Source organism: Panthera onca, chromosome B2, assembly GCF_046562875.1.
Source record: "Panthera onca isolate mPanOnc1 chromosome B2, mPanOnc1 haplotype 2, whole genome shotgun sequence".
NCBI lineage: Eukaryota > Metazoa > Chordata > Mammalia > Carnivora > Felidae > Panthera > Panthera onca.
The window spans coordinates 100,566,898-100,579,831 of NC_138343.1; the positions used below are offsets into that span (position 1 = coordinate 100,566,898).

At 40.0% G+C, this 12,934-nt stretch overlaps 1 protein-coding gene across 2 annotated transcripts in view; it reads right to left on the reverse strand.

The window, feature by feature from the left end:
• Window positions 1-2,124: 2,124 nt before the first annotated feature.
• LAMA4 (laminin subunit alpha 4) overlaps window positions 2,125-12,934 on the reverse strand; it is a 143,530-nt gene continuing 132,720 nt past the window's right edge. For both annotated transcript variants that reach the window (XM_060616434.3, XM_060616436.3), the window contains exons 33-38: window positions 12,025-12,180; window positions 10,266-10,425; window positions 8,727-8,857; window positions 7,566-7,659; window positions 6,975-7,094; window positions 2,125-2,591 (exon numbers count right to left, since the gene is read on the reverse strand). In XM_060616434.3, the coding sequence (XP_060472417.3) occupies window positions 2,446-2,591; window positions 6,975-7,094; window positions 7,566-7,659; window positions 8,727-8,857; window positions 10,266-10,425; window positions 12,025-12,180 (807 nt within the window). In that variant the 3' untranslated portion in view covers window positions 2,125-2,445. The remainder of the gene's footprint in view (window positions 2,592-6,974; window positions 7,095-7,565; window positions 7,660-8,726; window positions 8,858-10,265; window positions 10,426-12,024; window positions 12,181-12,934) is intronic.

Below are 12,934 nucleotides of genomic sequence, written 5' to 3' on the forward strand. Positions count from 1 at the left end.
GCAGCTTGGCTGGTTTTGTCCACTTTGTGCTTCTTCTGAGGATGAGGAAAGAGGTGACCCTCTAGGATGCCTCGGGAGAACGTTTTGGAAAAGAAAATGGTGGGGTGTTTCAGAAACACTTCTTCCTGCTTGGGTCTGATGGGGGGCATATGAGGGTACACTGTGTTTTGAGCTCTGGTTCAATCTGTACTTGTTAAGGTTCTAGACTCTTGGATTCAGAGTTTTTAGCCTATATATAACATATGGCTCTCAGAAGGTTTTGTTTGCTTGGCTGATATTGTGGTTGCTGTTGCTGTAATTTAATTAGTTACCAACTGAAAAATCAGGCCATTCCAAAACTCCCCAAATTTTACATTTCCAGCTTCTGTTGGAAATTCTGGTCCTTCAATACTTGTGTTCTTTCATGGTGATAGCTGAATTGAGCACCCACTTTCTAGATGAACCTGGCAAGTGCCCCCTTGATTTTGTTAGTCAGACCCCATAAGCTTTACTCCTTTATGGTAACTCTCTGGCTGTATAGGCATTTGGGTTTGTGACCACAGTTTTAGAGAACAGCTGATAGCACAGTCCTCTGGAGGTAGGAAGCAAGGGGATAATTATGCTGTCTCTTGTTTTGAATCTTGGCTCCTTGGTCTAGCTGAGTGACAGCCAACAACAATTTATATATCTAACCTTTCTAAGTCTCAGGTTTCTTATCTGTGAATGCCATTTCATAGGATTAATGTAATGATCGAATGAAATAAACTTTAGCTTATCATGGAGGTTGGCATGCAGTAATCCTTCTATGAGTTGATGTTAGCTACTTTAATTGATATTCTCAATGTTATTACTAATGTATGTGAGACAGGAGGGTAACAGGGGAATATGTGTAGATACCTATCTTATATAATAATTTACATATATATTTTTTCCCCAAGGTCAGAGATTATTTTATTCCCAGAGTAATTCCTCAAAATATTTTATGCCTTCTCCCCCCCACACCCAAAGTTATTCCTTTTACCTATCTTTAATCCTATTGATACAAGGGCCTATTTTTTCTCATTCAGTCTTCAATGGTGACTATCTTTTCATGTATAATTATTTTAGTTTCTGCATTTTAATGTTACACCAGCTGTTCATGCCCATTTTTTCTAGATTTTATGAGTATAGGCACCTACAAAATTATAAAATTTTAGAAATAATACTAATTGTGTTGTAGTTATGTGGGGAAAAACTTTTAATAAAAGGACTTCTATACTTGTAAATAGAATTTTATGATTGTGTCATACTTTCTTTGCTGTAATATCCTTCATGATTCTTATAGAACACACAGTAATGATATCTTACAGAAGCTTCCCCTCATGCCATTTTATTTTTATTTTAAAGAAATAAGGGGGGAGTGCCTGGGTGGCTCAGTCAGTTAAGTGTCCAACTCTTTGATCTCGGCCCAGGTCACGATCTCAGAGTTCATGAGATAGAGCCCTGTGTCAGGCTCGCACTGATACGATGGAGCCTGCTTGGGATTCTCTCTCCTCCTCTCTCTGCCCCTCCCCTGCTCATGTGCATGTGTTCTCTCTCTCTCTCTCTCTCCCTCTCAAAATAAACATTAAAAAATACAGAAATAAGGGGCAAAAGTGGTTTAACTCTTTTTTTCTTATCTAGAAAAAATTATACTTCCATTTTTCTAAAAATTTGTTAGAAATTTACTTTACTTGGGGTGCCTGGGTGGCTCAGTCAGTTAAGCATTTGACTTCGGCCCAGGTCATCACCTCACAGTTCATGGGTTCGAGCCCTGTGTTGGGTTCTGTGCTGACGGCTTGGAGCCTGGAGCCTGCTTCAGATTCTGTCTCCTCTCTCTGCCCCTCCCCCACTTGTTCTCTGTTTTTGTCTCTTAAAAATAAATATATGTTAAAAAAATAAAAAAAAGAAATTTATTTTCTTAAACATTGTAACTGCTCTAAACCCCAAATATCCTTGTTATACTGATCAAATGAAAATGCTAAAAGCAAACTTGTCCTCTAATTTTAGATTTTATATAAATTCGTAAATGTTTTCAGGATAAAGAAAAGTATACTTCAGATATTCTGGTGTAATCCAATTCAAAGTATCATCCCTGAAAGAAAGATGAATCTGAGAATCTAGGCATACTTAAAAAAATGTGTGCCAGTGTTTATTTAGGATCCCTTCTATTTTATTAGAAACAGGAACAGTAATTTCACCAGCAGGAAATAATACAAGTAAGTGTAACACTCCTTTGATTGTTGTTCATTGGAGACCTTTTGGATCCAAGGTCAGAATCCAAGTAAGAAATTATTAATAAACACCCAGTCCCTGACGATTCATTTAAGTCCTGCTCAACTAGATGAAGGCTCCCACCGGGAGGAAAAGTCGCTGTTCCTCCCAGCTGGCTTTGTGTTTCTTTCAGTGCTCTCAAGAACTTTGTAGGGGCAGTTTTGCTCTGCTGCGTCAGGCTGTTGGACAAGAGTTGATGCTCACGGCGCCGCTGACCAGGGCTGCTTTACTGAAGCTCACGGGCCGCCCGTCAATCACAAAGTGACGGATGCAGCCTGTGAAGGGTCTGCTGGGGGCCAAGCGCGGGGTCAGCAGAGACTCTGAAAAAAAGAAAGAAACGAAAAACCAAGATTGCAAGTGAGGCATTCCAAGTCCAAATATTACTTGGGCAGAAATATACATAGTAACTGCTCACATCATCAAGATGATTTCCATGTCAAAAGTGGAATATAATTATAATTGACTCCTTTTCTCAGGAACTTTATGTGCCTTTGAAGAAATATGAACATGTGGTAATTTTAAAGTTTTGCCATGTTTTCCCTGATCAAATTTCTGAGTAGATTTCATTTGTCTTCCAGGGCTGAAATCTACCACTTATATATAAAGCTTCAGTAGTGAATTTTCAGGATCTATACTTATTTTTGTGTGATTTAATGAGAAAAGGGAAAGGAATTTTAGCTTCCACACTGTTTTTAGACTTGGTTCATGTTTCTGCTTAATTTGTATCATCACCCTTTGCCTTTAAGCCTCCACATTTTTGCCAAGTTCATAAAATATAATGAGAAAATAATGAATTCATATAAACGAAATTTTAATTTTTCTGAGCTCAGGGTTTGAGAGCTATAAATGGGATAATGATAATTAGACTAGTCTTTGTATGGGCACAGGTGCCCGGTAGAATGCCAGGGGAACCTTCTCCCCTTATCTTAATTAGAGATCTAGAAGAAGCCTTATGCTTATTAATTGTACAGATAAAATTAAATGTGTTGGATGATAGAAGCAATATAATTTAAAGCAATTGAGAGGACTTAGAAATTTCATGGAATTAAAATCCATTTAGTCAAAGCTTATTATTATGAACAAACAGCTATGTGAGCAGTAGCAGATAAGAGATGGAAAACACTTCGAAATCACTAACTCAGGAAGGAACATAAAACAGGACAGCAAATTAAATACCATCAAGCAGCTGTAATAAGCTTTCTAAGCAGTGTAGATTAAGACTGTGCAGAAGCTTTGTACTGAAAATAAATCATGGAAATAGCATTTCATATTTAGAATAATTATCAAGTTTTAGATTTGGAAGGGGGCTGAGATCAATTCCCTTTGTCTCTAGATTAGTATGACTATATATATTCTTCAAAGCTGCTCAGTGTACTTCATCACCAGAATAAAAATGAGTGAACAGGAAAGAGTGTAAGGGGCAGAAACATCTATTTCTTCTGCCCATTTTGGAAACTAGTTTTAGAACATGCCTTTTCATTCTGCTCAAGCTTACCACCCTTGGTTTATGGGGAACATCATCTAGAGAAAATAATTCATATAGAAATTATGGTCTGCATAATTCACCACACAATTTATGGTAGGTAGTGACAGTAAAGTGCCCCAGTACCCTAAGTAACTGATTAATAAAATCAACACAGTATTAAGAACATTCCTTGGGTTAAAAGCCTGACTATGATAGAATAATGCAGGCTTTTCAGTAGAGGAACAGTCAAATGTGTGTGTATGTGTGGATTACATTATTTTAATTAAAAACTTTTTTTAATTTTATTTTTTATTTTTTAAAATTTACATCCAAATTAGCATATAGTGCAACAATGATTTCAGGAGTAGATTCCTTAATGCCCCTTACCCATTTAGCCATTCCCCCTCCCAACAACCCCTCCCGTAACCCTCAGTTTGTTCTCCATATTTGTGAGTCTCTTCTGTTTTGTCCCCCTCCCTGTTTTTAAATTATTTTTGTTTCCTTTCCCTTATGTTCATCTGTTTTGTCTCTTAAAGTCCTCATATGAGTGAAGTCATACGATTTTTGTCTTTCTCTGACTGACTAATTTCACTTAGCATAATACCCTCCAGTTCCATCCACATAGTTGCAAATGGCAAGATTTCATTCTTTTTGATTGCCGAGTAATACTCCATTGTATATATATACCACATCTTCTTTATCCATTCATCCATCGATGGACATTTGGGCTCTTTCCATACTTTGGCTATTGTTGATAGTGCTTCTATAAACATGGGGGTTGCATATGTCCCTTCGAAACAGCACACCTGTATCCCGTGGATAAATGCCTAGTAGTGCAATTGCTGGGCCGTAGGGTAGTTCTATTTTTAGTTTTTTGAGGAACCTCCGTACTGTTTTCCAGAGTGGCTGTACCAGCTTCCATTCCCACAATTTTTTTTAATTTCTAATTTTGATTTTTAAATTATACAATAAAATTGACTTTGGGGAATATAGTTCATTAAATGCATTAACTTTTTATTGACAGAAATAGTGTTATCAGGGTTCGCATGATAGAAGAGAACTGGTTGGAATTCCAATAGGATTCCAAATAAGAGGTTTATTTATGCCTTAATTTCCTTTAGTTATTCTTTTTCATGCCTCGGTTTCTGATGTGATTTTAGTGGAATTAATGTTGAACAGCTCAATGTGATGTAATTAATGACATTCAGCTTAAATTATAATTGCTTTCGTTCTAGCCTTGCTGGCACATTTCCTAGATGGAATTAAAAGCTGTAATGGTGCAGTGGGTTGGTGGTTAGCTCCCCCTGGCCCACTAGTTCCTGTGTGCGGGCTCCTTAGCTAAAATTTGCTGTTCATTATATGCCTCAGGCAGGCTGAGTCTGGCTTCAGGTCCACCTTTCCCACCCAGTCTATGGAGCTTAGCAGCTCTTGTAGTGGGAGATGATGGCAGTGTGTAATGCTGGGATCACACTCTGACAACAGACAAGAATCAAGGAGAAATACTGGTTTGAATGATAGAGTAAAGCACTTTGGTGCAAAGGAAAGAACAAATACTGTCAGTTCCATGAAGGAGGGCTGTGCTTGTTTTGTCCTTCTCTGGGAGCCCAGCACAGTGCTTAGTAGACCGTAAATGTTTGTTTTGTGTTGAATGAAGTCACGGCCCCTAGCAGCAAGGAGTATACTATTGAATTTCAACAATAGTCTGTGGTTAAGTGTTACAAAAGGGATATGTAAAGGTAGCACATTCTAGGAAGAGCAGGGGATGTGTGTGTAAGTAGAGGTCGGAGCTGAGTCCTAAAGGTCAATAAGGGGTTAAATTGGGAAAAGAGTGGGAGAAGTTGTTCCTCCAAACGTATGGGGGGAGGGAAGCAAGAACATTTCCCTGTGTGCTATTAAAGGCCCGGAGCAAGGAGAGCATCGCTGAGCATTCAGAAAACTGTAAGTCTCAGAAGGTGTGGAGAGACCCCAGAGGCAGGGGTAAGGAGGGGCCAGAAGATCAAGGGCCTTGCTAAATTTGGTGTTGCACGCTCTTGGGAACGTGTGAAATATTTTAAACCACGTTGTGGTTTCCAGGAAGAAGGCAATGTACAGAAACAGAAGAACTGACACTTCTTATGTACCGCCTGCAGGAAGTTCAGTGGTGGCCTTTGCCAGAATCCCTTTGAGAGCCGCGGCCTGGAGCCAAAGGAGAGGGCTGGGGAATGGAGATGGGCGCAGATAGTGGACGTAAAGAAGAGGAAGGTCTCAACTGTTTCATCAGTGAGTTACTGTTATTGTCAATACTAGTATTTGAAAAATTCATGTTACAAAGCAGAGGAGTGCTTAGATGGTATGATTTTGTGACTACCCAGGGTCAGGTGCTTAATTTTAATCTGTGTTTTCTCTCTTTTTTTCCCTCTCACTCTCTTCATTAAAGTATTACTTGCCTTTACATGGGTCAGTCTAAAATAATCTAGGTAGGACACAAGGAAAAACCATGTTAAGTTTTTCCTTAAAATCTCCACCAAATTCCAGAAGTAAAAGCTGGGGTTTCTCCTTCTCTCTCTCTCTCTCTCTCTCTCTCTCTTTAGCTTTAACATTCAGTTTTTCCAAGTTAGTGAAATGTGTGAAACAAACACTTTCAATAGGTCATGGTCCCTGCTCCGGAGGTTTAAAACAATTGTGGGGGGTCCATGAGAGTCCTTCTGTGACCATCCTGGATTGTACCAGCAGCAATGTTACTGATGATGTTTGCAGGATGGCAGCTGGGAACCTCTCTTTGGGACTGTCACTACATAGGGACAAAAGAACTTATGGTCTGCAGCTGTTTTCACAATTCAGACTAATCTTGGACAAGGAGAACTGTGTATTTCTCAGTAAGAAAGAACTTCTTTCTTAGTAAGGAAGGGAAGTAATTACCAGCAAACTTTTAGTCCCCCAAGATTCTCAGATCTTAGAGCAGTATTAGTAAATGGGTTTTCTTTGTGTTAGAGAAAAAAGTAGGGTGTGTGTTTCACTATGTGGATCTGAGAAACGGAAAAGAGAAAAAAATAGCATATATAGCAAAGGGAGAGTAATATCTACAAGGTAGGAGTCTGGAGCGTAGTTCTATACTTGTTCCTATGAAAGGACATTGTATATAAAATCCTTGGAGGTGAATTAGGAAAACATATGGCTCAATAATTAATACTATAATAACAATAATGAGAACTTACTGTTTTTTGGATTTGGAAACTTGTCCCTTTTAAATAACTCTTACCTGGAACACCTCCAACAAATACAGGCTCCCTGTGATCAACTGGTTTTGGATTCAGGGGTCCAACCACGTGGTTGACTTCAGAGTCTACATCCAACTGAACCACATTTGAATCTCTAATAACTGAAATACAAGGAAAAGACTGGTCAAAAACGACACTGGAATGATTAATCTTCACACGAAAGGGACTCATTTATAACAGCAATGGCTTATATTTGTTCCAGAATAAACCCCACACTTTCTTCTATATCATTATAAACTTCAACGTCTAACCGAGCAATCACTGTAACATTTTCCTGTGAAAGGGAGAATATTTAGGATACTTTTTCTCCTACTTTTCCTTTGCTCCATAAATTGTGCATTATTTAAACAACCCCTTAAGACCGTTTTGGCAGTATTCAAATGTTCAAATCACGTGTGGATTCAATATATACGGTAACATGCGATTTTTTTTTTCTTGGCCACGTTTAGACTGTCATCCATTCCCTATTTTATCATATAAGTTGTAGTCTAAGTTCTCCCAAGCCATCACTCCACACATGGGAGTGTAGGCTCTCTTTACAAAGGAAGCCCAGGACACTCCGTTTTCCTCACCTGTAATTCTGTGCCATCTGCCATCACAGAGACTCTGCTTGGGTGTTACTGAGGTGGAAAAGTCTCGGATGCCATTGTTGACTTTCACTATGACCTGCAAAAGACAGGGAACATTATTATATAATTTCATCTCTCCTTCTCCTGATAAAACTAGATTTCTTAAATTCACCACATGCAAACGATTAGCTTTGCAATGTGAACACAAGGGGTCACTCTTTGGTAGGCTATGGAGAGTAAACTGTTCCTAGGAGAGGACAGAATAATGACACAGGAGAGAAGCTGGGGGAGAGGGATAAGAAGATAATAGCATAAATTCCTTTAATTTCAAAAGACGGAATGTGTTCTGCAAAGCAGGTTAAGGTATTGGTGGAGCCAGACTGCCTGGGTTCGTACCTGGTGCCCCAGTCACCTCACTCTGTGCCTCTGTTTCCTCATTTGTAAAACCTACCTCACAGAGCCACTGTGGGGGTGAGGGTGGGGGTTAAATGAGTTAGTCCATAGGAAACATTTAGAACAGTTCCTGACACACAGTAAGTGCCATATAAGGATTTTATCATCATATGGTTTACCAGTACCAGAATTAAAAAAAAATCAGTTCTATTAAGTTAGGGACATAAATGAAAATATGCTGCTTTTTCTTTAATATTTATTCAAACACTTTCATGAATGTTCTTTAGTCATAATTTTTAAGGATGAAAGTGGTGCTTAACTATAACAATTTTTTGATTTCTAGCAATTGAAAAGAATATATATGTTTATGTACATATACGCACATATACACATCTGGTATGCACATATATTGTAGAGAGAAAGATGCTTTAGAGTTCATTTTGACAGCTGGATATGTTTGCTGCTCTCATTTGTTGTAAAAATGCTTTCTTTTATTACAATCTTTTAATTCCATTTTGTTGATTTTTTTTTTTTGTTTTTTTAGCTTTGTCACATTTTCATGGCTCTTTGCTCTAATGGAATCAGTTCCCAACTATGAGTCTGAATCTAAGTACTGCCTTCATTTAAATTCCACATATAGCTTCCCTATTGGGTTTTCTTTTTTTCCACTTAGGAAAGATTGGTGAACTAATTCTGTGACATAAATCCGCTTCAGATCTAGAATCCAAGGTCAAAGGAGATGGTCTATTAAAACAACTTTTCCCACACTACCTGCCCCTTTTTCATGTGAACATTCAGGTACTCTCCGCTGACACTGTGGCCATGAACGAGGGTTCCGGAACTGCTTCTGGGACGGACTTCAAATGCAATCTCAAACTTCAGTCCAATATTGAAAGACTCATCTGTGGAGAGAAATGTTAGCTCTCAAAAGCAGCCACCTAAATTTTGCAACCATGGTGTGATTTTGTAATTATGTATTTTTATACCTGTTTTTGAAAGTTTGGCAGATTTTTCAATCGGTAAAGCAGAAAGTGGTATCTCCCATGTCAGACACACGGTGGGCAAGCCCCATGGGGTCTGAGATAACTAGCACCCCACTCCTGCTGGGCGGTGTGGGGTGTGGGCTGGGGGCAGCATGTGGAAAAGGCGCCATGGCTGTGGGAACTCAGTGGAGGAGAAACTGATTCCGGCCAGCGGGACCACTTAACGCTTCCAAGTGAGGAGGAGAAAAGAGCAACCTGGGCAGAGGAGGGACCACTTAACGCTTCCAAGTGAGGAGGAGAAAAGAGCAACCTGGGCAGAGGAAGTGGTCTGGACACGAGTACAGAGCCTGGGACTTTTGGGGAGCCCTGTGGAGGCCAGGGTGGCTGGGCTGTCCCTTGCAAGCGTAGAGCGAGGCCTGGCGAGTGGGGAGCCCTGGGTGGGTGGGGGGGGGGGGGGGGGGAAGGGCGCTAGAGCTCCCGCAGGGAAGTTTCCCTTTATTTTGCTCAAGGGAGTGGACTTGATCAGGTCTGTATTTTAAAATAAGTTTTGATAAAGGTAACTGCTACCAGGACTGCAGAGCACTTCAGAGGAAAGGAAACGTGAGAGCCGTAGAAGCAGTTAGGAGCTGCTGTTGCAGTGATGCAAGAAAATGAACTCTTTTTGAGAACGTCCGAGCTCACTCCAAGACCTTCACTTGGCTGCACTGCCATGCCTAATGTTTGCTCTATGGAATATTTGTTGGGGTGGCTTGGATGGTGATTGCGTGTAGTCTGTTAGGGCTTTATGTATTTATTTTCAGAACTATCACGTTCCATCCCTCGGCACAGGTACTGACATACTGGAGGTATACAATAAAAACTTGGTTCAATGAATGACAGAGTAATAGGTGAGGAGACTAAAAATCCAGACATAAAATTTCTAAAGGGTGGGGATGCAGGGCAAAGGGAAGAAGCGGAACTTCCTTTGGTAGGGACAATGGGTCATGCTAAGAGGCAGCAGAGAAGGATGAGAGCAGGGTGGCTAAGAGTTGACCCAGGTTAGACCACAGAGCAGCACAGGAAATTCTAAAAGAGCCCAGATGGTCTACATCAGAGTTGTGGCAGCTGCGGAGAAGCTCTGGTCAGGGGAAGCAAACAGGGACGGACGTACATGACCGGTCTGGCATGGCAGGAGGCGAGAAAGGCGATTCTTGTGAAAAGAAGCCATTTCCTAGGGCTGAGTGAGTTTGGCATTCTGAAGTTTTAACTCTGAGCCCAAGATCCCTGTCAGCCACCTCCAGGAGAGAAGGGTTTCATGATTCATGTTCTGCGCGGAAGTCACTGTTACCTAGAACCACGTATCCTCCTTCTGTTGAAAAGTACGTTCCCATTTCCATCGGACCTTCAAAACAAGGAGTCACGCTAAATGTCTGAGATGCAGAGGTGATCGAGGCCCCGTTGAGCTGAAGATTGCTGAGGCAGCCGCTGAAACTGTAGACTGAGTTTATCTGAGAGAAGAAGACATTCCTTAAAATCTAGTTTCTCAACACTCACAGGTGCACCAAAGGGAAACAAAAGGAAGGGACTCGAGTCCCGAGAGAAATGAAGCAGTTCCTCGTCGTGTTATCTTAGCTATCTGAAGGATCAGTTGTTTTCCAGGGAGTAGCTTCTTAATTGGTTCTTTGAAGCCGGGATTTTGTATTTGAGACTGTCAGCCTGCAGTAATTAGCTATGAAAGTTTTTACATACGCTATGACAAAATAAATTGCAGCTTTGGCTTTCAAATTAAATATTAGAAGGATCCTAGTTTGTTTTCCTTCAAGGATGACAGCTGGCCCAAGATCACCTGATGCTGATGAGGGCAAGCAAAATTATTTTTTTTTTAAGTTTATTTATTTATTGAGAGAGAGAGAGAGAGAGAGAAAATGAGTTGGGGGGGGCAGGGGGAGAGCGAGAATCCCAAGCAGGCTCCAAACTGTCAGTGTGGAGCCCAAAGTGGGGCTTGAACCCACAAATCATGAGATCATAACCTGGGCCAAAGTCAGATGCTTAACCAACTGTGCCACCCAGGCGCCCCACAGCTAACAAAGTTCTTAACTGTTAAGTCTACCATGGTTAAATAAGCAGCAGAAAGCTTGCATTTCTGGCTTCATTACCTGATCTTGTGGTTGAGCATTTATCACACCTCATGACCTGAAACTTGGGCCACTTTGGGCAGCTGATTTTATACTGCTTTGGAAACCTTACTTTTAAAGGGATTGTCATGAAATTGGGGCTAGTTGCCTAAAATCTAATTATAACACAAGCTCCCCCCTTGTTTTGCTTTATCCACATATATTACGGAATCTTAGAAATGCATTAATCTTTTGTGCTAAAGTCAAATCTATATTTGTTAAGAAAAAAATTAGCCCTTTGATACATCCCCTTTATTGCTAAATATTTTTGTAAAGGTGCAATTTTAACTTTTAAAATATAAAAATAACATGTTTTTTACTATACCCCTGCTTTTCTGCAGGAGTAACCACACTTCCTTCCACATTTACAAATTGTGTGTGCATGTGTGTCTGTGTGTATGTGTGTGTGTAGGAAACAAAAATGAAATCGTAGTTTACATAATGGCCCAATGGCCCAAAAGTTTTTTGTCACTCAATAATATATAATGGAATGACCTTCCTTCCTCCCTCTCTCTCTCTCTCTCTCTCCCTCTCTCCCTTTCTTTCTCCTTTTCCCTTTCTTTCTTTCTTTCTTTCTTTCTTTCTTTCTTTCTTTCTTTCTTTCTTTCTTTCTTCTTTCTCTCTTCCTAAAAGAATGGGTACTTGCTGAACAACCAACCAAGTATCTCCGTGAGGCATAACTTTTCATGACAGCTTATATACCTCTGAAACTTTTTCATCTCCCCTCTACCATAGAATCAAAAGATCACTCCTGACTTTGTAATGCCAGAGGCAAGACAGACACCCCCTGGGACAGTCCTCACGTTGATAGCCTATATCCAGCGAAACTCCAGTTTCACTCTTGCCAGTTGGCTGATTGTAAAACGAGGGCCTAGATTAAATAATCTTCCAACTCTAAAGGTCAGTGGCTCTACCTGGTCATGCCTAGCTTACCTGCACATTTTTCACAGCCCTTCCAGGAGCCACACCTCCTAAATAAATAGGACCCTTTATTTTCCAGGCAGCTCCAGTAGGAGGAAGACTCTCTTCTAGGACTCGGAGGCCATCAATTATCAGTCGGCCACTGCTCTTTTCCCGAATAAATATCACCTGATGGAGAGAAAGAAAAGACCACATCTCAAGTATATCCCAAGATTGGGGGGGAAGGCTGGGTTGCCTCTTCTACCTTTGGTGTTACAGTACTGTGGGAAATCTGCAGAAGTTCTTTAAAATAGTGAGGAGGGCACCTGTTGGGATGAGCACTGGGTGTTGTATGGAACCCAATTTGACGATAAAGTTCATATTTAAAAAAATGATACCATTGAGAAAAAAAATAAAATACTGGTCCTTTCTCTGAAGGTCGAGAGTTTAGTTTTTTCCTTTAAAGCTTGATTTAAAGCGACAGGCTGAATTTCTGAATACAGCTTATACATATTTAGTAGAGTTCTCAATGAAGCTTTTCCCCGCTGACCAGCCCACTTGCTTTCTCCCTCTCCTAAACTTATTGCAATTAATTGTCATGCATCTTACATTTCTTACTCTTTCCATTACATAACATTGATTTGCGTCAATATTTAGATAGTCTCCCAGTGGTTATTCTATCTTCCTAACTAAGCAATTTACTCTTCGCTTTGTATCTTCCACAGCTTAGCCTATAAAAGACACTCAGCAATCGCTGTTAAAATTGAGAAACTTACAGGCAGTGGGAAAGAAACAAGTGAAAATTCATTAGAAATTAAACTTCAGTTTATGTTTGCCATTGGTCCTTTGGTGAAAATAATTACACTAAAAAATTACACTCATTTTAATAATATGCTTCAAGATTTTTATAAGGAATTTAAAAAAGTTTTCCAAATTGAACTCT